This window comes from Ochotona princeps, chromosome 22, assembly GCF_030435755.1.
Source record: "Ochotona princeps isolate mOchPri1 chromosome 22, mOchPri1.hap1, whole genome shotgun sequence".
Lineage (NCBI taxonomy): Eukaryota > Metazoa > Chordata > Mammalia > Lagomorpha > Ochotonidae > Ochotona > Ochotona princeps.
The window spans coordinates 34830429-34857661 of record NC_080853.1 but is presented as its reverse complement, the minus strand read 5'-3'; the positions used below and the strand labels follow the sequence as shown (position 1 = coordinate 34857661).

Sequence of the window (27233 nt, the reverse complement as noted above, 5' to 3'; positions counted from 1 at the left end):
CAAGCAGTGGGGGTGTGGAAAGTCAGTGTGGCGGCTGGCCATAGAGGGAAGGTGACCCCTGGATCCCGGTGCCATCTCAGAGGGCCGCTGACACTGCTGTGTTCCATTGGTGACAATCAAAGGAGTGTGCCATGGCTTAATACAAAGTGTAAAGGTGTGGCATTCTTGTCATTTGAAGAAGAGCCGGTCCATGTCTTCTGTGCTTAACCTCTCTGAGCCTGATGCCAAGTGAAAAGACGGCAGCGTGGCAGGCCAAGGCCATGCAAGTGCTGCAGGGTCTTCAAGCAGAACTCTGTCAGCTACCAGGAGGAACTGGGGAGACACGTCAGCCCGCCCATGGGGGAGTTTGTGAAGACCCATGAGATTGTTCCCAGGCCCCTACCTCCCTTGGGGATCAACTTCGGTTTGTGGTTCAGTGAAATCTCCGTGGCACCTCTGAGCATCTCTGATCTCAGCCATTGTCAGCAGGAGCGAAGCTGAGCAGTTCAAGGCACTCAGGTGTCTGTTTCTGCCTCTTTGTTGTCTGCAGGTTTCCTGAGGCCAACAGCCCTGCCTTTGGTTTCTCTCTGCAGGGGGAGGCATTTGGAGGACAGTTACTACAAGTTGGCCAGGGATGGGCCGTTGGCCTTGAAGACGTGGGAAGAGGAGTGTGGGCCGCGCGGCAGGCAGGCAGAAGCAGGTGTTTGGCTTTTTGAGGAGCGATCCTGTCCTGGCTTTGCTGCATTGTCTCAATTTGATTTCTTGAATCCCTTTGACCTTTCACTAGAGGTTTACGAAGTAAGGAGGAACACACAGAAGAGATGAAGGCGATGATGCCTCCCCATATCCGGGAGGCTTGGTCACTGTGTTCTGTTGTGTTTCTCCTTTGGCTTTTTGGTAACATTGTTGCTTTCATCCCGTTTCCTCTCTCCCACCTCCCACCTCCCACCTCTGCTCTGTTCTCCCGAGTGGTGGACGTGAACCGGGACAGCCTAGGGTTGTTAAAGACCTCTTGAGTACAGAGGAAACTGTGGGTGCTGAAGGCTTTCTCCACTCCCTTGACCCTGTACCAAAAGGCACAGCTTGGCTAAGACTCGGGCATTTGGGCATTCCTGCCTTCCTAGAGGAGTGGGGCATGATGTGTAAGGCAGGCTCCGACTCACCGCTTGCTTTGTGAGATTACCTAGGGGACTGTACACTTGCTGCACTGAATCACTAAGAAGAATTCTTCCGGGGTCGAAACCCACCACTTCCTAATACTATTAGAGGGATTGTCTCATGGCAATGAAGAATTAGGATGCAGGCAGAAAAGGGGGTGATCAAAGCAAAGAGAAGGTAGATTTCATTGACCCCTGCTTGCAAGGAAGGGTCCATCAAGGTGCACGCACAGGGAGTACATACCAACTGAACAATGCCTCTCCAGAGTTTCAGTGTTGCCAAGTGTCTGTTTTGTGTTGCTGTGCCTCTGGCATAGGGTCATGGTTCCCGACCAGCTAGCACGTAGTTATTATGTCGACCAGTCGGGAGATGCGACTGTTGGGAGAAATATTGTTGACCTGATCGATTAAGGCAGGCGATGCCTACCTGACCAGTTGTTAAGCACCTGAGACTTAACTGCCTTGCTGTGTGTCCTGGGATGATGCCGGAGTCACGTTTCTCAGATGGTTACCCGGGGGTATGACACCCACCATGTTTCCTATCAATCCTCTCATTTTTTCAGGTCGATAGCTGTCAATCAGCCAATGGCAGGTTGCATAGGAAAACCTGGTCCTGTTAACTCTTCGAGCGCCTCGCAGCACCATGCTCCCAGGCTCACCCTGAGAAGACAGCTTGTTAAATCCCATGAATCCTGGTTCTGTTTCCATGAATTGCAACAGTATTGCTTCTGCAGGTGCAGGGTCCAGTTGTCCAGCCTTATACTTTTCTTCACATCTCTGGAACCTTGTGGTAACTAGTCAGGCCCAGGTGGCTTACAAGGCCTACCTGCTGTGGCCTGGACCTCCTGGGTACACACAACACAGATGCTTTTGAGCTTCTGTTCTTTCCTCCTAAAAATAGACTCCCCCAACAGTCCAGAAATAGCCTGCCTGCCTCTGCTTCCCTTCTGTAGAAGCGCTCCTTCTCCCCAAACTCCTGGGAGCTCTCCCTGGTTTCTCTTTAGACTCCCGCTGTGTCTAAATGCTACTCAGCTCGAAGAGATTTTCTGGGAGAACGGAGAAAGCTTTTTGTGACCTCTCAAGTCCCTTAATGGGCACATCGTTTTGTTTGTTCTGTTCTGGTTAAGGATGATCTGACGTCTGTATTATGTCTAAGCCTGTTGAACTGTTGCTGTAAATTATTGTCTGTTTTGAACAGAGTCCAGCTAAGTGAGATTATGGCTGTGTGTGTGTGTGTGTGTGTGTGTGTGGTGCGCACACACGGGGCCAGGGACTGAGGAGGAGAGGCGTGTTCTTCCAGGGACGTGTTCTCCTGCTGTCCCTGGCTCTTGGGATGCAGGTGCCTGCATGAAGGTGCTTGTAGTTGTCATGTTTGTGTTCCACTGACTGCGGACTCCTGGGAAGGTGGGTCGGGAGCTGCCATTCCCATCCAAGCTTTCTCTTAGAGGCTGGGGGCCTGGGGCGAGGGCTCGCGGAGCTACCCATAGGAGGAAGGTCCGTGCAAGGGCCCTCCTGACTCACACTGTGTGAAATGGGATGCCAGGGTCTCAGACGAGGTCTTCACTGCTGAACCGAATGCCTGCCCAGAGTCTCCCGGAGAAAGATTCATTTGTTTGAAAAGCAAAGTAACAGAGAGAGAAAAAGAGGGAGAGAACTTTCATTGGCTGGTTCACTCCCCAGATGACTGTAACAACTGGGGCTGGGCTAAAGCGAAGCTAGGAACCTGGAACTTCATCCAGGTCTCCCATGTAGGCATAGCAGGGGCTGGGTCAATTGAGCAAACTTCCGCTGCCTCTCCAGATGTGTTAGCAGGGAGCTGCATTGCACAGCTGGGACGACAGCTGCTCTAAAGAGGGATGTTGGTGTCGCAGGCAGAGAGCTAACCCACTGCCCAACAAAACCAGCTCTGCGGGTCTCCTTGTTGGCCACCTGCTCGCATCTCTGAGGACATAGAGTATATTCTGTGGACGTGGGAAGTAGAGGTTCAGCTTGCGCCTGTCCTCCTCTCTCCACCACCAGCTTTCCAGATCCTTCCTGCTGGTTCTGTTGATGGTGATTTGGACTGTTCTTTAGCCTTACGAAGCAGGGAGTGCACTCATTCGATCTTTCTTGTTTGCTGTAAACCATCCCCTGACACTGCCGAGGTCACGTTGCCTGGCTCTAGGAAGTCACAGTTGGGTGAGGGAACTGACACTCACAGACTTAACCACAGGTGAGGGCTCCTGGTGGTGCAGAGCTGCATGGCAGGCGCTCAGCACCACCTGAGGCACTGGGCAAGGCTGCGTGGAGGAGGGGTGCAGGCAGGGGCCCCCTGAGGAGCAGGGAGGGGACATTGGAGCTTTCGCCAGAGCCTGGTGAGGAGCACAGATGGTACTTAGGGTAAACTCTGAGTCACTTTCCAAATTGCAGAAATTCAAGAAGGGTCTGGAAAGCCTCCAGCCCGTTATATCACCTTCTGGTCTCTCCATAACCAGTTGGTGCCCAGCTAATAAGTGGAAGTTCTTTGCAAAATTGTATCATACAGGAAAGGTTGCAGAATATATTTTTTGCTTGTTTTTTGAAGATTTATTTATGTGCATAGCCACAGAGAGAGATAGAAAGGAACAAAGAGAGATCTTCTAACTGCTGGTTCACTCCCCAAATGGTCACAACAGTTACAGCAGGACCTGTCTGAAACCCTGTCCCCCAATGGGTGCGGGGGTCTGAGCACTTGGGCCATCTTTGGCTGCTTTCCCAGACACTTCAGCAAGGAGCTGGATCAGAAGTAGCGCAGCCGGGACTCAAACAGGTGCCCTTATGGGATGTCAGCACTGCAGACAGCAGCTTTACTCACTGCGCCACAGCACTGGCTTTTGCAGAGTTCTGTTTGAGAAAACAGTTCTTATGCCTTCGATGGTTAGACCACACCGCTCGTTTTCATTGTGCTCATGGCCTTGGGCAGGTGAGTTACCACTGTGTTGCACATCCTCCCTTCTTGCCCCATCTGCCAAAATCGCTGGCTAAAGGTCAAACTTGATGTGCAAAGCACGAGCGAATCAAATGATGACTATTTTTTTTTTTAAATCTCATTTCCTTTTTTACTCCTAATTTTAATTATTTATTTTCGTTTTATTTGAAAGGCAGGAGTCAGAGGCAGGAAGAGAAAGCTTCCATCTGCTAGTAACTTCTCAGATCCCTGGACGAGGCAGAATCGGGCAAAGGCAGAGCCAGCAGGCTCGGACCCCATCCGGGTCTCCCCGGCCAGTGGCAGTGACTCCAACTACACAAACCATCCGTAGGTGCCCCCAGGGTACATAGTAGCAGGAAAGCGGAGCGGAAGTAGAGAAGCCGGAATTGGGACTAAGCACTGCTTTGTGAGTTGTAGGTATCCTAAGCAGAGTAACTGAGCTGCTGTCCTGCGAGCCTGCCGCACGTCTGATGCCTGTTGCCTTGACAATGAATAGTTTGCCTGGACTTTTTTTTAAAGCTCTTGATTTTCCCCAACCACACGAGTTGCTTCATTTGGCTTAGTTGCCACAGGTGTACACAGATGTATAGCCCATTCAGAACATCTCTAGCGTAGGGGTTTAGGAGATATGAGTGTTTTTATTTTCCGGCATCTTTGGAAGGTTGAACAGGGTGAACAGTTTCACATAGCCGTTAGCCTGCCTGATTAATCAAATAAAGGAAAATCAATAGTCATTTTCTATGCCTTGTGTCAAACATAAAAATAGTTTGCTTTCACTTATATATCATTTCACAAAATGTATATATTTTTAAAAGATGTGTTTACTTGAAAGACAGAGTTACACAGAGACAGGGACGGAAGTCCTCTACCTGCTAGTTCACTCTCCAAAGGGCAGCAACTCCCAGAGCTGGGCAAGCCTGAAGCCAGGAGCCAGGGGCTTCTTCCAGGTCTCCAGTGAGGGTAAGCAGGGACACAAGCCCTTGAGCAATGTCCCGCTGCATTCCCAGGCACATTAGCAGGGAACTGGATCAGAAATAAAACAAGCTGGATTCAAACTGATGCTCGTATGGAATGACGGCCCTGCAGGTGGCACCTCCACCCACCATGATGCCAGTCCCAGCGAAGGATTTTATTGTCTGACCTTGGCTTCCATTTACCAGCAGTGCAGGCTCCCCTGTCCTCCCCCTGTGCGCCAAGGGACCTGACCACAGGGCCTTCTGGCTGCTTCCCGTGCTCGCTGAGCTTTACCATGTCCTCTGTCTGGAGCCTGCCTACCCCACAAATCCTTCATGTGTGTCCCCCCATCCCGGCCCCTCCTGCATCCCAATCTCTGATTCAGTGTCCCACCTCACAGACATCCTAGACCTTCCTGTTTATTAGTACTGTGGTTGCTGTTCACCTGTTCGAAAGGCAGAGTGGCACACAGAAAGAGATCAATTTCCCATCAGCTGGTTCACTCCCCAGAGGCTCCCCACAGCCAGTGTTGGGCCAGATGGAAACCCAAGCCGGGAGCATCATCTGGGTCTTTGCATTGGTGCTGGGGACCTAATCACTTTGTCCATCATCTGCTGCCCTCAGGTGTGTCAGAAAGAAGCTTGACCTGAACCAGAGGTGGGACTCAGTGCCACACACTCTGATGTGGATGCACGCATCCCAACAAGCAGAGTAACTCCCTGCATTCCCCCTCCACCTTCCCGTCTGATAATCAAGAGATAGGCAGATCCGTATCTGCCCAAACTGTTCATCCATTCTTTAGGGGGGCCTCCTAGTCCATAATCCTTTCCCGTATCAGAAGCTTCCAATTAGCATTTTGGTGAATACAAACTCACAAAGATCACCAGCTATTTAAGGAAATTCTTTGTTATAAAATATATAGACCAAGACTAATAGGAAATTAAGAACCTGGGGGGAAAAAAAACAAACAAAGATGGGGCAAGACAAATCTGCAAACTAAAACGAAAGTTAGAAAATGAACCAGAGGGCCCGGTGGCGTGGCCTAGCGGCTAAAGTCCTCGCCTTGAACGTCCCGGGATCCCATATGGGCGCCGGTTCTAATCCCGGCAGCTCCACTTCTCATCCAGCTCCCTGCTTGTGGCCTGGGAAAGCAGTCAAGGACGGCCCAAATCTTTGGGACCCTGCACCCGTGTGGAAGACCTGGAAGAGGTTCCTGGTTCCCGGCATCGGATCGGCGTGCACTGGCCCGTTGCGGCTCACTTGGGGAGTAAATCATCAGACGGAAGATCTTCCTTCCTGTCTCTCCTCCTCTCTGTATATCCGGCTTTCCAATAATAATAAATCTTTAAAAAAAAAAAAAAAGAAAAAAAGAAAAAAAAAAAAAAGAAGAAAATGAACCAGAAAATGGAGCCAAGGAAGTCATCCCAGCGCGGTAGCCTAGCGGCTAAAGTCCTCACCTCGAACGCACCAGGATCCCATATGGGCACGGGTTCTAATCTCGGCAGCACCACTTCCCATCCAGCTCCCTGTTTGTGCCTGGGAAAGCAGTTGAGGACGGCCCAAAGCCTTGGAACCCTGCACCCACATGGGAGACCCGGATGAAGTTCCAGGCTCCTGGCTCCAGATCAGAGCATCACTGGCCGTTGTGGTTGCTTGGGGAGTGAATCAGTGGACGGAAGATTTTACTCTGTCTCTCCTTCTCTCTGTATACCTGACTTTGTAATAAAAATAAATAAATCTTTAAAAAAAGAAATAACAGAAGATAGGTGGGAGAACCGAGCAGGATCCCAGGTCACCAGTGGCAGTGCAGGTCACTGGGCACGAGGCAGTGAGGTGGGTGGTAGCAAGAGGAGAGAGTCACTCAGGGGATGGCTCGTGGGAGGGCGTGGATGGAGGCATCATCCCAGCAGTTGGCTGTGTGGGAAATTGTACCGAGAGCTGTTGGAGGGTGTGGGCAGAGGTGGTTAGAAAGCAAAGCAAGCAAGTACAGCAAAGAAATACCTTCTCAGCACAGCAACAATAATGGTGTTCAATAAAGGAAAGAAACCCTTGGTACGCTTAGTAATGATCATCCCATATGTGGTTATAATGATACAAACACTGAATATTGCTTTTATGAGAAAAGTGGCCTAACTGCATTTATTAGTCGGGGCAAGGCACACCTCCGTGGATGTGTGCATCCAGGAAGGTGTGTGCGTGTGTGAGCCTGGGACCTGGGTTCTTACCTTCCCTACAGTTCACCAACATAAAGCGTCTAATACTGGTGCCTTGTCCTGGAAGGGCATAGTAACTAGAAATAGAGTTTAAAAAATGGAAGGAATAGAACGGTGAGATGGTAGATTTGGGAAAATGGGAAGGACGGTGAAGAGAGTAAGAAACCACATATATTACATTAATTATAATAAGATTTGGTTATGAATTAAAAATAAGTATTAGGTTGCACTGGCTACAGCGCGATGTACATTTATTTGGTTGATACGACGTTCTGTCCAGCAGGTGGCTGACGTCCTTGGCTGGCAGGCCCGTTTAAACCAAATCCATTTTCACTTGCGCACAGAGCCGTTAACTGAGACTCCCCCTGCTGAAGCTCTGCAGACGTTGTCATTTCCTCCTACAAGGTGGGCACACAATGAACTGCGCTCTGCTTGCTGAGGCCGTCGGCTTATTAAGCATGGAGTAGATGCATGTGATATTAAATTGAGCTTTTTTAATTACTTTAGATTCAGTGACGTACCTTTGCCGTCTGTTTGATCAGCAGCAAATATTTACTGTGCCCAACTGGCAGCTTTGCACTTTATAACTTGTCATGTCAAATGAAGCATTTTCTCTTTTCCCTCCAGAGGGACCTCTGCTCAAAGTGGTCATCTTGTAAAAATAGTTGACACGTTCTTGAACATTCCAAGTTTCCATCCTGTGATTTAAAACTGATCTTTTTCGGTTCTCTCAGCCTTAGTCTTCCTTGGTGATGGGTGAATTCTTTTGCGCAACTTCATGTCTCTGTTCCGCTCTCTGGGTCATAGAAGGAGGGAGGGATGGTGGATGGATAGGCAGGGTTAGATAGATGAAGATGAGACAGACACGGGTGTAAGAAGCGTACAGACAACACCATACTAAGAAAGTACCCACTTGTGTATGAGCACCGGGTAAGCTTTTACATATGCATGAGTGTGTACCTGTGAGGTCATGATCCAGATCAACAGTTAGAAAAATAGAAATTGGAATGAAAATTTTTAAAGATTTATTTTATTCCAAAGGCAAAGTTGCAGAGAGAGAGAGAGATCTTGTGGAAAGAGGAAGAGATCTTCCAGAGAGAGAGAGATATCTCCTAGCCATTGGTTCCCTTTCCAAATGGCCACAATGTCTTGGCAGACCAAAACCATGATCCAGGAGTTTCAAGAGGGTCTCCCACATATGCATTAGCAGGGAGCTGGATTGGAAATGGAGCAGCCAGGATGAAAGACTATGCCTGTATGAGATGTCAGTATTGCATGTAACTTATTACCCTGCTGTGCCACCTTGAAAGAGTTATTGTGTGCATGGGGTTTGGGGTAGGAGCCAGAGTTTCAAATGTATTTGAGGTTTTGCCACTTAGAGGTTGAAAAAAGTCATTCAAAAATCACCAATATATATCAGGTGATTTTTCTATGTTTTTCTTCTTTTCAAGTTTCTGTTCTTTTGTAAGATGTATGCATTTATATGTGAAGTGAAATGGTTTAGGTAACACATCAAATTTAAATGTCACAAGGCAGTAAACGTTACCAGTCATTACTTCACGATGCACTCTGTCTTCTCATGACTGGTGTAGTTTATTGGTGAAAAGAAAGCTTACTGCCTTGAGCCTGATCAGTTGCTTCTGCATGATATCTTCAAAGTAGGTGAAGATCATGAGTAAAGATCATCATATTCCCTTTTTCCGTGGGAGTGTTTTGAACAGCTCTCCTAGTGTCCAGGGGCAGCGTTCTTAGCCCTGCCGTACAGAGGCCCCCTGGGCAGCGGGCTGGAGCTGAGTTAGGAAATGGAAATAGTCGGTTGCAGAGAAAGAAAATGCCATCTGCAAAGCATTATGAGCATTTACATTTTTTATAAAAACCAGCCTGGGACAACTTTGAAGTTGGATGATTAGGCATAATTGGCTTATTATGCCTAATTGGAATGAAACTTTCTGAAAATAGAGAATGAACATGAACTTTTACAAAGATCATCCGTGGTCTGAGATCAAAGTTACCTTTGGAGTCCCAGAGCACCTTGATGAATTAAATAGACTCAGGTCTGGAATCTGTTCTAGAGAATGGAAAACCTTAAAGCTCCACATGGCTCTTTCTCCTACCTTCACTTAAAATCTTTACAAACGGACTCAAGTGTCATGAATGAAGTCAGAATTAAGCATTCTTCGAGAATCAGCATTCTGGCTAGGACAGTCATCCTTTTGTTAATGGAGACTGATGTCCCTTCTTCACCATTTCCTGCTTGGCCTTAGGCTGCAGGACGCTTCCTTAGCGGTATCACTCTGTTGGCGGCTCTCGTACAGCTAAATTATCATGTATTTATGGGGAACTTGTGTTTGCCAGTTGCTTTTCCTGATAGGATTTTTTTTTTAAGTTTTTTTTTTTTTTAAGATTTTCATTTTTACTTTTATTACAAAGTCAGATATACAGAGAGGAGGAGAGACAGAGAGGAAGTGGAGCTGCCGGGATTAGAACCGGCGGCCATATGGGATCCTAGCAAGGACCTTAGCCACTAGGCCACGCTGCTAGGCCCCCTGATAGGATTTTAATCTTTGCCTTTGACGGTCTGCAGCTTTACCTAACTCTGGGTTTTATTTTTTTCACTTGGCTTAAAGAACATTGTGTGACTGTTTCATCAAGCCTGGGAGGTTTCTATGCATGAACTTGTTGAGCGCCGTCTTCCTTCCATTCTGCTGTTTCTCTCTGAAATTCCGGTTAGATGGTATGACTTACATATCTCATCAAGTTTCCTTTGAGAACTCTGATAAGTCCTAATTTCTTTCCACTCTGATTTCCATTTTCTAATTCTCTTTCCAGCTGTGTCTAGCCTTCCATTTTATTCGTTCTCTGAGGCGTAAATATGTATTATTCCCATTTGTCATTTTTCTGTCATTTAACATTTTAATCATTAATTCATTTTCTTGTTCATTTATTCCAGCCGTTGTACTTTACTCAGATTGTGAATTCCACGTTTTATTTCTTGAACACATTAGACTTGTGTTTTGTGTGCATTAACTCTGAGTCTTTTCTGCGTCTTGTTCTGCTGCCGGCTGTTTGTGCTTCCTTGGTCTCAATCAAAACATCCGTTTTTGACATGTAATTTGTTTTCTTTTCATCGTGAGCTCATAGTCCACGGAACATTAGTGTGAGGATTTCTTTCGAGATAGGCATCGAGAGTACAGAATGACGTGTTCTTCTCACGAGACAGAGGAGGACGTGTCAGTCTGGGACCGCACTAAAATCGGTACTGGGCTTAGAGGGGCGTAGACTACAAAAGTCGTTTCAGCTCAGCTCACAAACACCTGCAGTTCAGACTTTCTTGTGGTTGCATTTCACAGATCTCCTCCTCCCCCCTTCCCTCCCCCTCCTCTCTCTCCTCCTCCCTCCCTTCTCCTCTCCTATCCTCCTTCCCCTCCTCCCCTCCCTTCTTCCTCCTCCCTCCTCTCTTCTCCATATTCTCCTTCTTCCCTTTTCCTCCTCCCTTCTCGCTACCCACACAGTCAAGGCCAAAACAGACCAGTTTGTTACCGCAAGCCTTTGCAAGGCGTATTTCCCCTAGTTCTCCTTTTCTCGGATGCTGTCACTTCAGCCAGGGCTCTCTGTCTTCTGCAGTGACTTCCTTTTAAGCACCGTGTCCTTGTCATGGCTCTAGCCCTCATGCCCTGACCCTGTGTGGCCATGTCAGCCAGTGGGCTCAGTGTTGACACCAGCCCAGGACTCACTCAGCTCTCAGCATGCCTGCTTGCATTTTTACCTTTGGACTTTTAGATCTTTCCTTGTTTTATTACCAGCCCAGTCACATTTTAATAGATATTAAAATACTTTTATCCAGCAGTTTTAGACATTTGAGAACATGGAGGATTTTCTTAATATCCTCTCTGCACCCCTGCCAGAAGTGTCCTTGCAAAGGTAGAAATTTAATTCTGTAGTTGCCTTCACTTCTAATCTGTAACACTCCATGTTAGAAACATTTTCAAAGCAAGTGTGTCCCGGGCCCTCATGGCTTATTTTCTGTCACTTGATCATGTTAGCCTTCCTCTTCCTGTTGCCTGTACACTATTCCCACACAGACTGTTCTGTGCAAGTTGGACATTTTTTGGTGAATTTTCCAGTTTTCCATGCTCTCTGAAGTTACATGCTCCTAAAGGGAAACTCAAAGCTTTGCTCTCCTGAAATTCAAGTGTTAAGTGGGGCTATGAGAGGGGCTGAAAATTACCCCTATTCCTGATCTCAGTGGATCTGCAGTCTTTTAGAATTTAACTCAGCCCTGCCAGGCTGACTCAGCCAGCGCTCATTCAGTGAACCCAAGATCTTTTCTGCCCAGTTTCACACGGTTGCTATTGTTTTTGTTTGTTTGTTTGTTTAATGCCATCCTGTTTCTCCATTTTCAGTGTATTTGCGAAGCCAGACTTTTTCCTGATGCTCTTGGCTCGACTTACACGTATTACCAACTTTCAAACACAACCACCATAGACGGCCCCCACCAGGGTCTCTGGAGACTGAGACATGTCAGTCCCACCCATATTCTGGTGCTTGGGGCCAGCTGGAGGGCTCCCACAGCCTCGGCTTCTCTGTTTGACACTCCGCCTGCACCGAGACACCTGCTGTCCCTGCCCACATGGAGATGTTGTTTGCTTCCCAGTGGGTGTGCTTGGGACAGCTCGCAGTCCTCATCCTCCCACTGGGAGTGGGCAAGGCTGCCTGTGACTCATCGCTTCAGCTCCCAGGCCAGGACTGGGCAACAGTGATTGGTAAAAGGGATTTGCCTTCTGGCGCCAAGAGATGCTTATCTGGATTTTCCTCATGATAGGCATCTGTTATTGATCAGTAAACACACAGGAGAATTTACAACTTACTCTGTGAAGCCCCTGGTGTAAACAGTTCATTGCTACTTAGCTGGACCAGCCCAGCACGGGGGACTGTTGCTATGGTGATAAACATTAAGTGCCTGGTTTATTGAAGATTTACTCTGTAAAGCTAAGTTTGCTCCTGATAGATCATTTTCATTCTTATGCCAGACCTATGAGCCGAGAGCTGTTATGATTCCCATTTTTATTTTTATTGTAAAGGCAGATTTACAAAGAACAGCTACAGAGCAAGATCTCCCATCCACTAGTTCACTCCCCAGTTGGCCTCAACGGCTAGAACTGAGCCAAGCCGAAGCTAGGAGCCAGGAACTTCCTCTGGGCCTCCCATGCAGGCACAGGGTCCCCAGGCTTTGGGCCCTGCCATCCTAGGCCACAGACAGGGAGCTGCACGGAAAGTGCAGCCAGGACATAAACTGGCACCCATATGGGATATTGGTTCTGCAAGACAGAAGACAGCCAGTTGAGCCATCACTCCTGCCCCAACAACCCTTTTGTGTCAGATAGAATCACTCAGTTCTGAGTGGTGACCCTGAGTTTCTACAAAGGCCAGGTTGCAAAGGTCAGGGTTTACCTCCCTCTTACAAGGTAACACATTTGCAAGTGCATACAAGCTGATTGGTGAGTTCCTTTGGGAAGACTGACTTTCCAGACTTTCCATCTGAGGCCGTTCACCAGGCTTTGTCACAAGCCTTAGTCCCCAAAGGCAGTTCTATCCTCTGAGGTTGGAGATTTGTCACCATGAAGACATTCAGAGGAGGCTTCCAGAGGGAGAGGTTCTGACATGTCCTTTGTAAAGATTTATTTATTATTTATTTGAAAGGCAGAGTGCCAGAGAATCTTCCATCCATTGGCTTACTCCCCAAATGCCTTCAAAGGAACTCCATCCTAATCTCGCCCATGTGTGGCAGAGGCCCAGAAGGTGGGCTGTTGGCTCCTGCTGTTCCAGTCACATTAGCAGGGAACTGGGCCGGAAGCAGAGCCTGGGCTTGAACTGGGGCTCCGAAGTGGGATGCTGGCATCGCCGGCAGCGGTTTAATGGCCACACCACAATACTGACCAGTCAGTGTTATGTTCTGGGCCACACTGGCTCCCGGGGTGATCACATTGAAGAGGGAGCACTCGCTCTCTAATTGTGTCCTGCGTGTTGCTTTGCAGTTCCGTCTGTGACTTCCTGGATTGATGTGGAGTGAAATCCGTTTGCAAATATATACACCTAACACAAATGCTACCGCCTAAAGGAACGTGCCAGCTCTCCTTGCCTGTCACAGATGTTACCATGCCTCGGAAAGTCAGCACAGATGTCAGCATCAGCACTAGCAGTGTTGTGAGAGGAGCCTGTTCGGTTTCCCCTTCACGTCATAAAGTGACCAAATCTTGATGTGATCTGGGCCGCCGGTGCAAGACCCATTGCTGTTCAGTGGATGGGGTTTCTGCTTCTCCAGGCAGGCCAGTGGGAACAAGACCAGTCTGCCCGATAAACTTCACCCGGCAGCCCATCAAGTGTCATTTTTTAAAGGGTTTTTATTTGTCTTATAGGTGAGGTTAGAGCTTCAAGCCTTATCTTAATAAGTTGCTTGCATTGAACTCTGCTGAAGTAAACAGTCATCGTAAAAATAGCAGCGTTGCCATGGCTACCAAGATCCAGATCGCCTGACTTGCCTTTCTGCTTATAAGTGCTCCTTCCCATGGAGGCCAGTATGGGATCCAGTGCGCTGACATCTCCTGTATGAAATGAAAATTCAAAAACAAAAAACCACCCACTTGGGCAAAAAAGGTTTTTTTTTTGTTTGTTTGTTTGTAAGTGATTGCTGTGTTTCAGTGGAGCTCCTTGGCTCCAAATGGCTCCTAAAGAACATCCGAGCTCTAACACGGTCGTCCTGAGGACTGCAGGTGCAGAGTGCTGGAGGGGCTGGCGTGGTTGCTTAACTGGTCACCCTGGGGTGAATACAGGCTGCTTCCCCTCTGATAGCCTGGACCCCTGGACCCATGTAGGAGACCTAGAGCAAGTTCCTGGCTCCTGACTGCGGCCCGACCCAGCCCTGGCTGCTATGGCCATTTGAGGAGTGAATCAACTCATGGAAGGTGTGTGCACATGTAAAACTCTGCCCCTCAAGTAAGTAAAATACGTCTTAAAGATAACAATAATAAAAGAAAGAGAAAGGGTGTGAGAGCTGTTCCCCACTCATGGAGGAGGTTGGGGGCTGGTGTTCACGTTCAGTCCTGGCCCTGAGGGTCTGTTCCCAAGACCACCTCCTTCCAGCCAGGCTGCTGGTTAGGGAGTCAGGTTCTGGTGTTTCCTCCGGTCGCTCCTGTGTGGCAGAGCGTAAACCAGAGCGTTAGAAATACAGCCACAAGGTCAGCCTGAGTTACGGTGAAGAATTGGGCCGTGTTAGCTCTGGTTATTTGAGTCACCCTGGGAGGCTCTTGAACCCAGCTTGGCCTGCGGTCACCAACATGCAAAGCTAGCAGCGATCCTGATTACAGCAAATGAGAGCCGTGTGGAGGTCGTCATGGTTAAAAAAAATAATAGTAATAATGAGCAAATAAAGCTCGTTCGGCTTTGTCTTCCCAGCGCCTTGTATCCAGTTCTTCTGGAGACTTCTGTGTTTGTCTCAGTTTTCTAGTCTGGAAAATTCAGATGCAGTTGAGCCGGATGTTTTTCTGCTCTTGCATCCAACTCAGCGCATGGCTTCTTTAATTAAATGACGTTGAAACACAATCGCATCTCCTTTTTGTTGCGATAAACTGACACCACAAGGGTTGTTTTGCTTGTTAAGATTCGCTTTAAAAAGAAAAACAAACTTTGCAGCTTTGGGGGGAACTTTTATTTCACTTTCTTTTTATCCCTTTCTTCGTCCAAGACTGCAGTATCATGAGCCCAATCAAAAGAAATCACACAAAGCAACTATATTGCTTATGAATGTGTATGTGTATTTATGCATACATATATGTATTATTCAGAAAGGTCAGGGAGAAATAGAACGAAAAGATGTTTATTTTGCTACAAGGAAATTTTGAAATCTGTGCAGTTTTCTTGTTCTTTGGGGTTTTTTTAATTTTAAGATTTATTTATTTTTATTACAAAGTCAGATATACAGAGTGGCGGAGAGACAGAGAGGAGGATCTTCCATCCAATGATTCACTCCCCAAGTGACCGTAACAGCTAGTGCTGCACTGATCCGAAGCCAAGAGCCAGGAACCTCCTCCAGGTCTCCCACTCAAGTGCAGGGTCCCAAGGCTTTGGGCTGTCCTTGACTGCTTTCCCAGGCCACAAGCAGGGAGCTAGATGGGAAGTGGGGCTGCCAGGATTAGAACTGGCATCCATATGGGATCCTGGGGTGTTCAAGGCGAGGACTTTAGCTGCTAGGACATCGCGCTGGGCCCCGCAATATTCTTGTCATGCGCACTTTCCAGGAACTCTTCGAAGACTTTTCGTGTGTGTACATGCCTGTGTGCACCTAAGGTGGACAGGTGGACTACAAGGAACCAGGTTTATATCTATAAAGAACTGTCAACGTTAATGGGCATGTGTAATAATATGACTTGATGTAAATATGACTGCATGTTAAGTATTGATTTGAGATAACACACCTCTCTGCAATTTGTAGAACTTTTAAATTTCTTAATAGAAAAGTAGGAGCTGGCCTTGTAACTCAGTGGGTCAAGCTGCTGCTTGCAGCACCAGCATCCCATATCAGAGTACATGTTTAAGTCTCAGCCCTCTGCCTGCTCTGCTAGTCTCTGGGAAGACCAAAGATAACAGCCCAGGAACCCAGGCCCCTGCCATCCCCAAGGGAGACCCAGATGTAGAACGGGCTCTGGGCCTCCACCTAAAGCAGCCCCAGTCGTTGCAGCTGTTTGGCGAGTAACCAAGTGGATGGTCTGTTTCTTCTCACTCTGTCACTCTGTCTTGTAAATAAATCTTTCAAAAGGGAAAATGTAAAATGCCAAGATCAAGGTGAGATGGGTTACAGATCAGAACAGCGGCAGGACAGAATTGTCCTGACAGCTAATTTAAGGGCTGTTTACAGATAACGTGTGTCTGGATTTTGTTTTTCCCCAGCTATCATTTTCTTCTTCACAACAGTGGCCTCCAGGAGGACCCTGTCCTCACACTTTACATCTGCTTATCCTTAGGATGCAGATGACAGCACCTGTCACTTGCCCTGGTGATTCGTCCAGGTTCAGCTTTCAGACGTAAACAAGTTCAGAGCCTGTGCTTTTGAAGTGTTCATTTGGATGAGCCATCTGGGTACTCTCCTGCCCTCCCTTTGCCCTTGAGAAGAACAGCTGGTAGACTCCAAAATGAATAACCCTGAATGGTAGAGTTGCACTTAGGAAAGCAGAAGCTTAAGCTTAGTGATGTCTTTGGTCAATAATTTTGTGTAATTGATGAGACCAGGGACCAGCACTGTGGTACAGCTGGCAAAGCCACCATCTGCAGCACCAGCACTCTATACGGGCACCAACTTGTGTCCCTAGCTGCTCCAATTCCAATCCAGCTCCCTGCTAATGCACCTGGGAAAGCAATGGAAGATGGCCCACGTGCTAGGACCCCTACAGCCACGAGGGAAACCTGAATGCAACCTATGGTGCCCGATTCTGGCCTGGCCAAGCCTTCTTCTGGGGAGTGAACCATTAGCTGGAAGATCTCTCCATAGTTCTGTCACATTAATCTTTTAAAAATAATAATAATAGTAAGGTAAGATGTATATGCCTTAAGAGAGGAATCAGCTGGGGTGCAGGAGTGCCAGGGAATCTGGGCTCTTTGTTCATCATGAGTTACAAGGCTCTTGGATAGCACAGGACTCAGAGAGGAGCTGGCTGGGAAAGCAACAGAAAAAGGAAGGCTGCCTTGAGTAGAGGTGGAGACATCCACAGATGATTGAGCCAAAAATCAAAGTCTGAAAAACACCTTCCTGTTGACGCCATGGACTGGGGTTGTTTCTGACATCAAGCTCCAGCCCCTTGGGACATAGGACAGCTATTGGGAAGTTTCACTGTGGGCCCTGGTCTATGTGTCCGTTCGCCCAGTATGTCAAGTGTCAGGAAGCAGGTACATACATAGTGCATCTGTGGGTCAGGAGGGACCTTTGCAAGAGTCAATAGCTGCTATTAGTTGAGAAAATAGACACCAGCCAGGCCCTTCCCAGGCAAGCTCCAAGCCGCCCTGGTGAGTACTGGACACCCTAGTGATAGCTTCTGGCCTTAAGAAATGCCCGAAGCTGCATTGTGTCAGAGGTGTCTACTAGATGCCCTGGCCAGGCCCCCAATCCCCCAGAGCTCACCCCAGCCTCCCCTCTCTCCTGAGCAAGCCCCGCCCAGCTGAACCACCTGCTGGTTCATTCCTGGGCCTTCCTGTCTCCACATCTTGCCTTCCCCAGCTTTGTGCAGCTTCTGCCTCTGCCTCAGCTGTGTTAGCATCACTCAGCTCTCCAAGTCCAGCATCACCTGCTCACCAGCTTTGCTCAGCCTTTGCCTGCTGGGTCTTGGCCAGCTAACATTGCTCCAAAGCCCTGAGCTTTGGCTCGCAGACGTTCCAGAAATACTGATTGTGTCTGAAACGTAAAGACAGATGAGCCACTGGCAGCTGACAGAGGAGGATAGACAGTGCCGCCCTGACCTTCTCTGACCATGTGGGGACGGTTAGGTTGCTGCAGATCTTTGTCCTGGCAGCTTTCAGAATGGCTCTGAACCCGCAGGAGTCCGACCATAAGCAAAGATAGCTGCGGAGCTAGAGCTCTCTTCAGTCACAGCAGTAAAGAACAGCCCAGACAGCCATTGTCCACTAGAAGCGTAACAGGAACCGCACAGATATACATACATATATGTCATTTTAAGGTCCTAGTAGCTCTATTTAAGAATGTAAGGGAAATTGTTCCTTTTAATGGCATTTCTATTTAACTCAGTCTATCTAATATTTTCATTTTAATGTGCAATAATTGTTTTGATTGTTAATATATATAGTTCTTTCAGACTGAATCTTCGAATGTGCTTATCTCTTCTACTTTCAGTAACCATGTTTCACGTGTTCAGCCACCACACATGGCTAGTAGCTAGCTCCTGGATGGCATAGCAGGTATCTAGGTGTACATGTTGTTCAAAGCACCTTTCATTAGACCGTGGGGAATTCCTTACTTTCTTAGCGGAGTTCTGAAAGAGTTGTGCTCCAACAGTGTCGGTCTCGGGGAAACATTCCTGAGTAGAGTGTGTGATTGGAGGAGATGGGCGAGCAGCAACTCCAGAATTTGATTTCATCCATAAAATGTCTCATTGATGCATTGCACCAATATCTTGCGTGCACAGGGTTCTGGATTTGTTAAGCTTCCGGTAAGAAGGTCTGAGTGTTCGGCCTATGTTAGGTACCATATTGGGCTCACAGTTTGTGTGGTGCCTCACCTCGCTTAGCGAGGTGTCTTCAGGATGCATCCATGTGGCAGCATGTGTCAGAATTCCCTTCCTTTTTAATACTGGCTATTATTCCATTGTATCCGCATATCCGTCTTTGTTTTTTCACTCAATCTCATTGGACGTTTGATGACTTTTACCTTGTGGGTCTTGTGACAATGGGAAATGCATGCAGTTTTGAGTGGTGTCCGCAGGGAAGATAATGATAGTTGGAATTTTTATTTGCCAAGATTGTCTCCCTCTCCCTACAGGATTATCTTTCAGGCTCATCTTTTTATCATTTTTTTTTTTTTTTAGAGATTTATTTTCGTTCTTTAAAGACAGTTATCTTAGTCATTTAAAGAAAGCAGGGAGAGACAAAGAAGGAGATCTGCTTGCTCGCTCCCCAAACGGCTGCAATGGCAGGGACCGGACAGGCCAATGCCAGGAGCCTGGGACTCCACGCAGGTCTCCTACACGGGTGGCCGGAGCCCAGGCACTCGGACAGCATCCACTGCCTTCCCGGGAACATTAGCAAGGAGCTGGATCGGGAGAGAAACAGCTGAGACTTGAACCAGTATTCTATCGGTGATGTCAGGCAGGGTTCTAACCAGTGTGTCAGCCTTCCAGCCCCTTCGCCTCAGAGTGAGGCACAACCGTTTGGCTTCCCACTGGTCCGTGAAATGGGAACAGGAGTGCCAGAGCTTTTCCATGCCCCAGCTGCTTCTCCTTGCTCTTGACCTGGCTATGGTCCCTGAGCCTTCAGACTAGTTATGGTCAGGGGCCAGGATGAGCAGCTCTGCCTCTGTGTGCATGTGCCTGTGGGGTGACAATCTACGGGGGCGGGGAACCATCCTTTGTTGTTTCGCACTCCTGTGATTTGGGGCTTTGTTGCTCTGAAGCATGCCCCAGCCCGTGCAGAGGGACACCAAAGGCCTCGCTGAGCAAGCAACATGTGAACGGAGATGGAAGAGGGTGAGGGAACCAGTCCTGAGGGTCATGTGGATATATGGGCAAAGCAAGTTACCTGCAGAGGAACAGCAAGTGCCAACACTGGAAAAAGGGCTTGACCAGTGCATTCAAGGGTCAGGAAAGAAGCCAGATGTTGCCAGGCAGTGACAGCGATGGAAGGGCGTGCACCAGTCAGGCTAGCCTAGTGCCGTTACGGTTGGGCTGCAGGAATGATAAGCTTGCCCCGCTTCGTGACGCTGCTCATTCCATCAGAGAGTGTGTGGTGTGTCTCCAGAGTGAGAGGAGCAGAAGGGGGTGTGAAGCAATAGAAAGTTATGCCTTCAGCCTAGCAGAGAGGAGCACCCCCCACCCAAATATGCTTGACATGGTCATGTTGCCCCAGGAAGCTGCCCAGGGCACCAGGAGGCCTCTGGTGTCTGCATCCCAAGGGCAGCCAGGTGTCAGTGCGCAGGACAGGCCCTCTCTCTGCCACTCACCATGTTCTTCTCATGTCATGACCTTGTTCTAGAAAGCCCAGGAACCTGCCACAGGCAATCCAAGGCAGCAGGGCCTGGGAACTTCGGGGCGTGCCAACCCTGAAAGAGGGGGCAGCCGCCCATCCAGGAGGCGCCAGAGGCCACCAGAGAAACCACATGCTTCTCCCTTCCTTAAATCCTGACACTTTTCAATTTTGTTTTTGAGATGGTATTAACATTTTAGATTTCATTTGGCTCAGTTCAGCTTTGAAAGCACAGGCAGACCCTCCTATGAGCCTCTGCTGGGCAGAGAAGCTGGACCAACTGGTGGGCGGCCCTCGAGGCAGACGCAGGATGGAGACAGAATGCTAAATATCAAATCCACTTAGCAGCAACTTGTCAAAGTCAGGAGATGAAATGTTTTGCAGAGAGAAAACCCTGCTGTGCATTTATCAACCACAGAAGTAGCCATGGAAATTTCTCTGGAAAAACCCTGCCTCCCACGCTTGGGTTTCTACAGGCTAATCCGAAGCTCCCCGGACACAACTGTGGCTCTCACGTGCTCCATGCTAACCGACTGTCTGGAGTACTGAAAGAAATAGAAATATTTGTAGATTTATAAGATCTTTGAATATCTGTATGTTGTCTCTCTCCTTTTTTGGCCAAAAGATTTAACACATTACGCACTCGGTTAGATAGGCTGTCGTGAAATAATGCATGCCAACGTCTGTGGTTCTTAAGGGCTCTCTTTCTCCTCCATTCCTAAAGACCTCCTATCCGTGATGGGAAGTATATTGAAATAAAAAGGGAAGTTTCAACCAACGTTAGACAGTGCAGTAGTCCTTGGGACAGGGGACCTGCCGAGAGCCAGCAGCGCCATCCCTGCGCTGGGCAAAGGGGCACGTGGGTCACAGACAGGCGCTGGCAGAGGCAACAGGGAGCAGTGGCAGAGCGACCTTGGCGTTGCGAGGAAGGCCGATTCTTTGCGGTCTAGGAGTGTCTGAGCATTGTCTGCCGGTGACATCCTTGACCCATCACTTCACACACATGGTGCTCTGAGGTCACGGACACGTGCGTTTCCCTAGAGCCTCTCCAGAGGAGACCTTTCTGGCCCCAGGTGAGAACCCTGCAGTCAGCGAAGAGGTAGCAAGCAGCAGGGATGTGCAATGGCCGCACCACCCACATGCTTGGAGAGCTGGCTTCCTAGTCGGCGCTGAAGACGAACCTGAAAGGAATTGCACAGCATGGCAGGGGCTGGAGGCAGCGTAGCGCAGAAGGCCTGACACCCTAAGTGACTCAGCCCGTCTGTCACTGTCCCTCTGAAGGGGGAAGGGCTGTCCCTTTGAGGACAAGCTGCAGTCCGCTTGACATTTGCGTGGAAGCTATGGGAGACAGGCTAGCTTCCTAAGGCTCTTTCGTAGACACCGAATTTCAAAAGTTAAAATGAAGTGAAGTGGAATGGTGATGCTCAGGTGACGATGTGAAATTCCGTGTATCGGAGTGTGTTGATAGTCACTTGTTGGGTGCCTGCCGGCTGCTGGGAGTAATGTGCTGAGCAGCCGGCTGCCTTCCCCGGAGGGAGCAGGTGCAGGATTCTCTGCCTTGTTGCGTCTTGCTGTCTCCACCCTTCCCGACCTTCCTCCATCCCAGTCCTCCTGCCTTGTCACTTGGCACCGGAGCTTCTCCGGGAAAGGTGGAAGCAGCTTCTTATTGCCACAGTGGGACTCCTTCCCTTGCCTTCCTCCTTCCCCTCTCCCTAGCAAAGCCATTTATAGACAAGCACAATTTACTAGGTCTGAGTCTAAGACTCTACATTTAGTTGTTTGTTTTAATATTAAATTATAAAAGTTAAAATTTAGTAATAACCCCAAAGGATGTTTTAGTCTTCAGAAGTTTATTTGGAAGGCAGAGATAGAGTGAGACAGAAACAGAGAGGAATTTTCCATTCTCTCCTTCACTCCCCCAATGGCCACAGTAGCCAGGGCTGGACCAGAGCAAAGCCAGGAGCCAGGAGCTTCAGCTAGGTCTCCCATGTGGATGCAGGGGCCCAAGCACTTGAGCCATCCTCCACTGCTTTCCCAGGCACATTAGCAGGGAGCTGGATTAGAAGTGAAGCAGCCAGGACTAGAACTGGCTCTCATATGAGAGCCAAATCAGCCACTGGACCACAATGCCCCCCTTGGCTTGTTTTATGATGTTTTTGACGATGTGTTTGATTCTCGGAATACGTTTTTGTCTTACAGACACTTGTAACCTAAATACTGAACCAAAGGACTCTTGGGCCTCCGAGAACTACAGGACTTATGCTTCTGTGGAAGGCCAATCAGAAACTGAGGAAGAGGATGGGGGACTTCGGAAGGCCCTGGATGTATTCTATGAAGCGTTTGGCCGTCCACAGCCGGCCTCCAGGAATCCTCTCTCTGTCCGCATGTGCCAGTGCCTGACTCAGAAGATCACAGAGCTCAGGGGCCAGGAGAGCCAAGCGTACACCCTCCGCACTTTCCAGATGGCCCGGGTCATCCTCAGCCGGGATGGCTGCTCAGTCCTGCAAAGACACTCCAAGGACACCTGCTTCTACCCGCTGGAGGAGACAGCTGCATCTCTGGATGACGAAAAGCCAATCCCAGGACTGTCAGCAGATGTCATCCGCTTCCTCTTGCAACAGAAGGTCATGAAAGAGCCGTAACAGGTGCCTGGAGCTGGGCACAGGCAGAAGGTGCTGGGAAACAGCACTGTGGCTGGTGCTAACGCTGATCCAGGGTTCTCTTGGGTGTTGGGCCCGTTGTGTGTGCCCATCCCCCGGCGAAGAGCTTTCAAGGCTGGCACCAGAGGCCTGATCCCTGGTGTGTGCATCAACCCTTTGGAGAGCCAGCACGGTTGTGAGCATTGGCCTCTCCTCTGCTTGGCCCAGGGCCCTGACTGACTGCTGGTGGTCCTTGCCTCAATGAAGAACGAGCTGTGGAGCCCTCTTCTAGCTCAGATCACTGCTGTGCTCCGTGTGTCCCCCTCCCCACCCTGGCTGTCCACCCTCCACCCACTGGTGTCCCTGCGAGCCTTTGCAGAATCAGCATTCAGTCTATGTCTGAGAGGAGCAGGCCCCCGTGAGATGTGCTGCCCTCAAGGTACCAAGCTGTGTGCCGAATCGAGTCTAAGAATCCTTCCAGCTTGTCATAGAGACCATGTGATTGGGAATATATGTCCTAAAATAATATGAAGGTAGAACTACAGTCCCAAAAGTATGTCACACCTTCATCATCCCATGGCTTCTTCTCCGAAACCAGAGCTCTGTTTTATAATACCAACTAGATGTGGAGGGAACATTTGGAGCACCTAAAATAACTGCTAAAATTCACAAGTTGCTAAAAAAATTTAAAGGCCCTGTCTCCATCACAGAGGCAGTGTGCCAGGTATGAGGAAAACCAGTGCGTGCCCCACTACCACCACCACCACCACCAAAGCGCGCCTGTGATTGGCTGTGGCCTAAGAGAGTAAGAGTAAGAAACCATTTGCCCAGGCCGGTCCTCCTTCCTCTGGGGGCTTTTTGTCTGCTTCCTGCTGCCAGAATCTCCTGCCAACCTCTGAACGGTGGGCCCCTCACCCTTTACCCTCTCCTGGGCTCTGAGCTCTGTCTGCAAACACTTGCTCAGAGCAGGGCCTCCTGGACACCCACCCCTCCCCAGGCCTGAGCGCTCCCTTGCCAGGGAGAGCTTTGAATAGCCGGTGCAGGCCTGCCCTGGCAGGTGCTCCGCTCTGTGAGTCACGTCCTGGACCTCCGTCGATAGAATTACATCGCCTGGCAGCAGCCTCGCTGAGCCTGGAAATGGAAGCCTGATACTAATTCCTACTCGACAGTTCTTCAGATACATTGCATTGACAGAAAGGTTCTTAACAGCCCTGGTTTGGGAGAACCACAGAAGCTGCGGACTCTGCAATTGGATTTTGAGCAAAATCAAAGGGAAATTGAATGGGCACAAGATCCAGAAAGCTTTTTGAAAAGTGGATGATGCAAATAGGTCAGCCTGAAAGTGTACATTTTTTAAAAAAATTCTGTCCTAAAAAAATACTTAGTTTTACTTTTGTTTGAAGGGCAGAGATGCATACACACACACACACACACACACACACACACACGGGGGTCCTTCCATCTATTGGTTCAGTCCCCATAAGCTCTTAACAGCCAGGGCTGGCCCAGCCTAAAACCAGGACCCAGGCACCGTGTCTGCTTCCTCCTGGGGCTGACAGGAACCCAACCATTTGCTGTGTCATCTGCTGCCTTATGGGGAGCTGCGCTGGAAGTGGAGGAGTCAGGAAGCAAGCCAGGCACCCCAGTGTGAGGGGGGAGCATCCCAAGCCATGGCTTACCTGATGGGACAAACACGTGCCCCGAACGGTGTGCATTCAAAGTGGGAGTGGCGTCTCAGGAAGGTCTCTCGGGCCACTACCGCGTGCAGAGAGAGCCATTGGAAGTTCGAAATGACATCCTGCACCTTCCAGCTACGGAGCACTCCGAGGTGAGAACGGGGCTTCGGGCTGCAGCGCGGAGGCCCCACTGGTGGGAAACAAAAAGGAATAGGCTTCTGAGGGATTTGAGTAAACAACATTCGAGATCTTTCTTTGCATCTTTCTCCGAAGGCTTCTTTTCCTCAGGGTCCGCAAACAATCTTGAAACCTGTGGGACGGAAAGCCGACAGGCTGCCTGGTTTGCTAGGTTGCTAGTTGATGTGCTGTTGTTGTTAATGTGAGGCATATTCGTAGATGTCCTTGAATAATACTGTAGTTTTTACTATCATTCAGTCACTGAAATATTTGCAATTAGTCTCCATGGCTACCAATAGCAGGAAACTGGATTATTTTCTGCTGTGCGGAGAAAAGGGGCGAGGGGGGGGGAACTATTTGACTCATCCCTGCTGGAAAGCAGTTGAGTCGGTTTCAAGGCAGGAGTTTTGGTCCCGGGATCCTCAGTAGGATTGGCACAGAGGAGGCTCAGTGCCCGGGAGCCTGTGGCCCAGGGCGTGGAGAAGTCTAGAGGCCAAGGTCACCTGAGGGTGGCACAGAGCATGCCGAGTGTTTCCCTGCGTCTAAGTGTCTGTGCCAGGTCAGCACACGCCGTTTGATTCCCCGCCATCCTGCTCCTTAATTTTGAACTCTGGGAGGTTAGAACAAGCTTTTCCATTTATCTCTGTGAACCTCTAATGGAGGCTAAGAGAGAAGGCTACCGAGGCTCTGGCCTGCAGGTGAACTTGCCAACTTCTTACCGCCCCACGAGCGCTCCAACTGGCTCATGACAGCATCGGTGGCCCTTTCCCACACCTGTCAGGATCCCCAGGAGGGTAAATTTGTTTACAGAAACATCAAAACTTTAAAGAAGGGAGCAGCCGTAAATAAATACTAGAATGGCGAATAAATAGAAAAATGAACTGTGTGTACGAACAGGTGTTTCACGGAAGAGCTGCAGATTGTTGACCAATGTGAAGAGCTATTCAGCCCTGTCAGAAAGAAATGGAGAGTTTACAAAGTCTTGTTATTTTAAAGTTTACATGTTTGGCAAAGAATTGAGAACTCCAGTCTTATCTGGTGTTGACAAAGATAAGGGAACAAAAAAATGTGTATATTCAGCTTTGTAATTAAATAACTAAACGTCATCAGAAAGTTCGTTATTGTGGAATCAACTATGCACAACTTTAGAATTTTATTTTGCCCTCAAATAAACTCATCTTTTAATTCCATTGTTCACAAACTTTTGAAGGCCCTGCGTAAATAGCTGAACACTTAAAAATACGGAACCAATGTGCTCAGACACCATGGCGCTGCTCATTGCCCACATGCCAATTCTTAGCCAGCGTGTCGTAAGGTGGATCTGTTCAAGTGCTTCCCCGGGGATAGCTGTCACTCCAAATTGAACCCATTTTTACAGATGAAGACCGAAGCCCCATGCACTAGCAGGTCCTAGAGATGGTTCCTGAACTCATGTTTAGCTTCCTGGTCCAGGATGTGGTCCTTCCTCCCGCCTCATCATCCTGTTTGCAGCTCCTTTCTGGAAGGTTTCTTCCTGAGAAAGGCCTTTCTAGACTCATCTTCGCCCCTTCCCTTCTCCTCCCACACTAGAGGGTGGGCCTCCCTTCTGTGTGTTCCCATAGCCCTGTCCTCACCACCCCGTGAGCTCATGACTGCCCTCAGAGGGGTTCACATCTCCACGCATCTCCCATCCCTCCCTCGCCGAGCTCTGTCTTCTGCACCCGTGACTAGTACAGCTTGCCGGGCAAATGTTACTACTCAGACGTTTGCATAATAGAAAGCTGTCTTTAACAGCTGTATACCGAAGAGTTTAGCAATAAAATGTCTTAATGTCTATAAAGTATTTCTTTTTCTCTTTTGGAGATGTCCTTATTTTTATTGGAAAAGCAGATTTACAGAGAGAATGAGAGACTAGAAAGATCTTCCTTCAGCTGCTTCACCCTCTAGATGGCCAGTATAGCCAGAGGTGACCTGATCCAAAGCCAAGAGCTTCTCCAGGTCTCCCACACGGGTGCAGGGTCCCAAGGCTTTGGTCCATCCTCCACTGCTTTCCCAGGCCACAAGCAGGGAGCTGGATGGGAAGTGGGGCTGCCGGGATTAGAACCAGTGCCCATATGGGATCCTGGTGCGTACAAGGCGAGGACTTTAGCCACTAGGCTATGGTGCCAGGCCCTTCTGTGTTTTACTGTTTTTTTTTTCTTCCTTTTTTATTATATGTGAGAAGGTCTTCAAAAAGTTTGTGGAAATGCCTATGGTGATGAATGCATGGATTTCAAATTTTTTTCATCAAAATTAAAATGTCTCTTATTTGTATAGAGTTCTACAAACTTTTTGAAGTACATTTGTATTTACAGTTCTCTTCTCTTTATTTTATGTTTTAAAATAAAAGCAGATTTACAGGGCTAGAGGAACAGAGAGTCACCAGAAGAGAGAGATCTTCCATTGCTGGTTCGCCACCCAGAGGGCTCCAACATTCAGAGCTAGGCCAGGCCAAGCCAGGAGCATCATCCGGGTCTCTCCCGTGGACTTAGGGGCCTGAGCACGCAAGACAGCTTCCACTGCTTTCCCATGTGGATCGTAAGTGGAGCAGCTAAGACTCAAACTGGTACCCATTTGGGATGCTGGGCTGCAGGCAGTGGCTTAACCCATTGTGCTACAACCCAGTCCTCTTTTACGTTTAGATGAACATACCTACAGTGAACAACAACAAAAAGCCCTCATTTCATCACAGTTTACTTATTTTTTTGAAAATTAATGAGTTTCAGTTTTTTAAA

The 27233-nt window shown here is 48.6% G+C and overlaps 1 protein-coding gene across 1 annotated transcript in view; it reads left to right on the top strand.

The window, feature by feature from the left end:
• Window positions 1–22785, top strand: part of SHLD1 (shieldin complex subunit 1) — a 76011-nt gene extending 53226 nt beyond the window's left edge. Inside the window, exon 3 of the mRNA XM_058679545.1 lies at window positions 22188–22785. Coding sequence (XP_058535528.1) covers window positions 22188–22630 — 443 coding nt within the window. The 3' untranslated portion in view covers window positions 22631–22785. The remainder of the gene's footprint in view (window positions 1–22187) is intronic.
• The last annotated feature ends 4448 nt before the right edge of the window (window positions 22786–27233 follow it).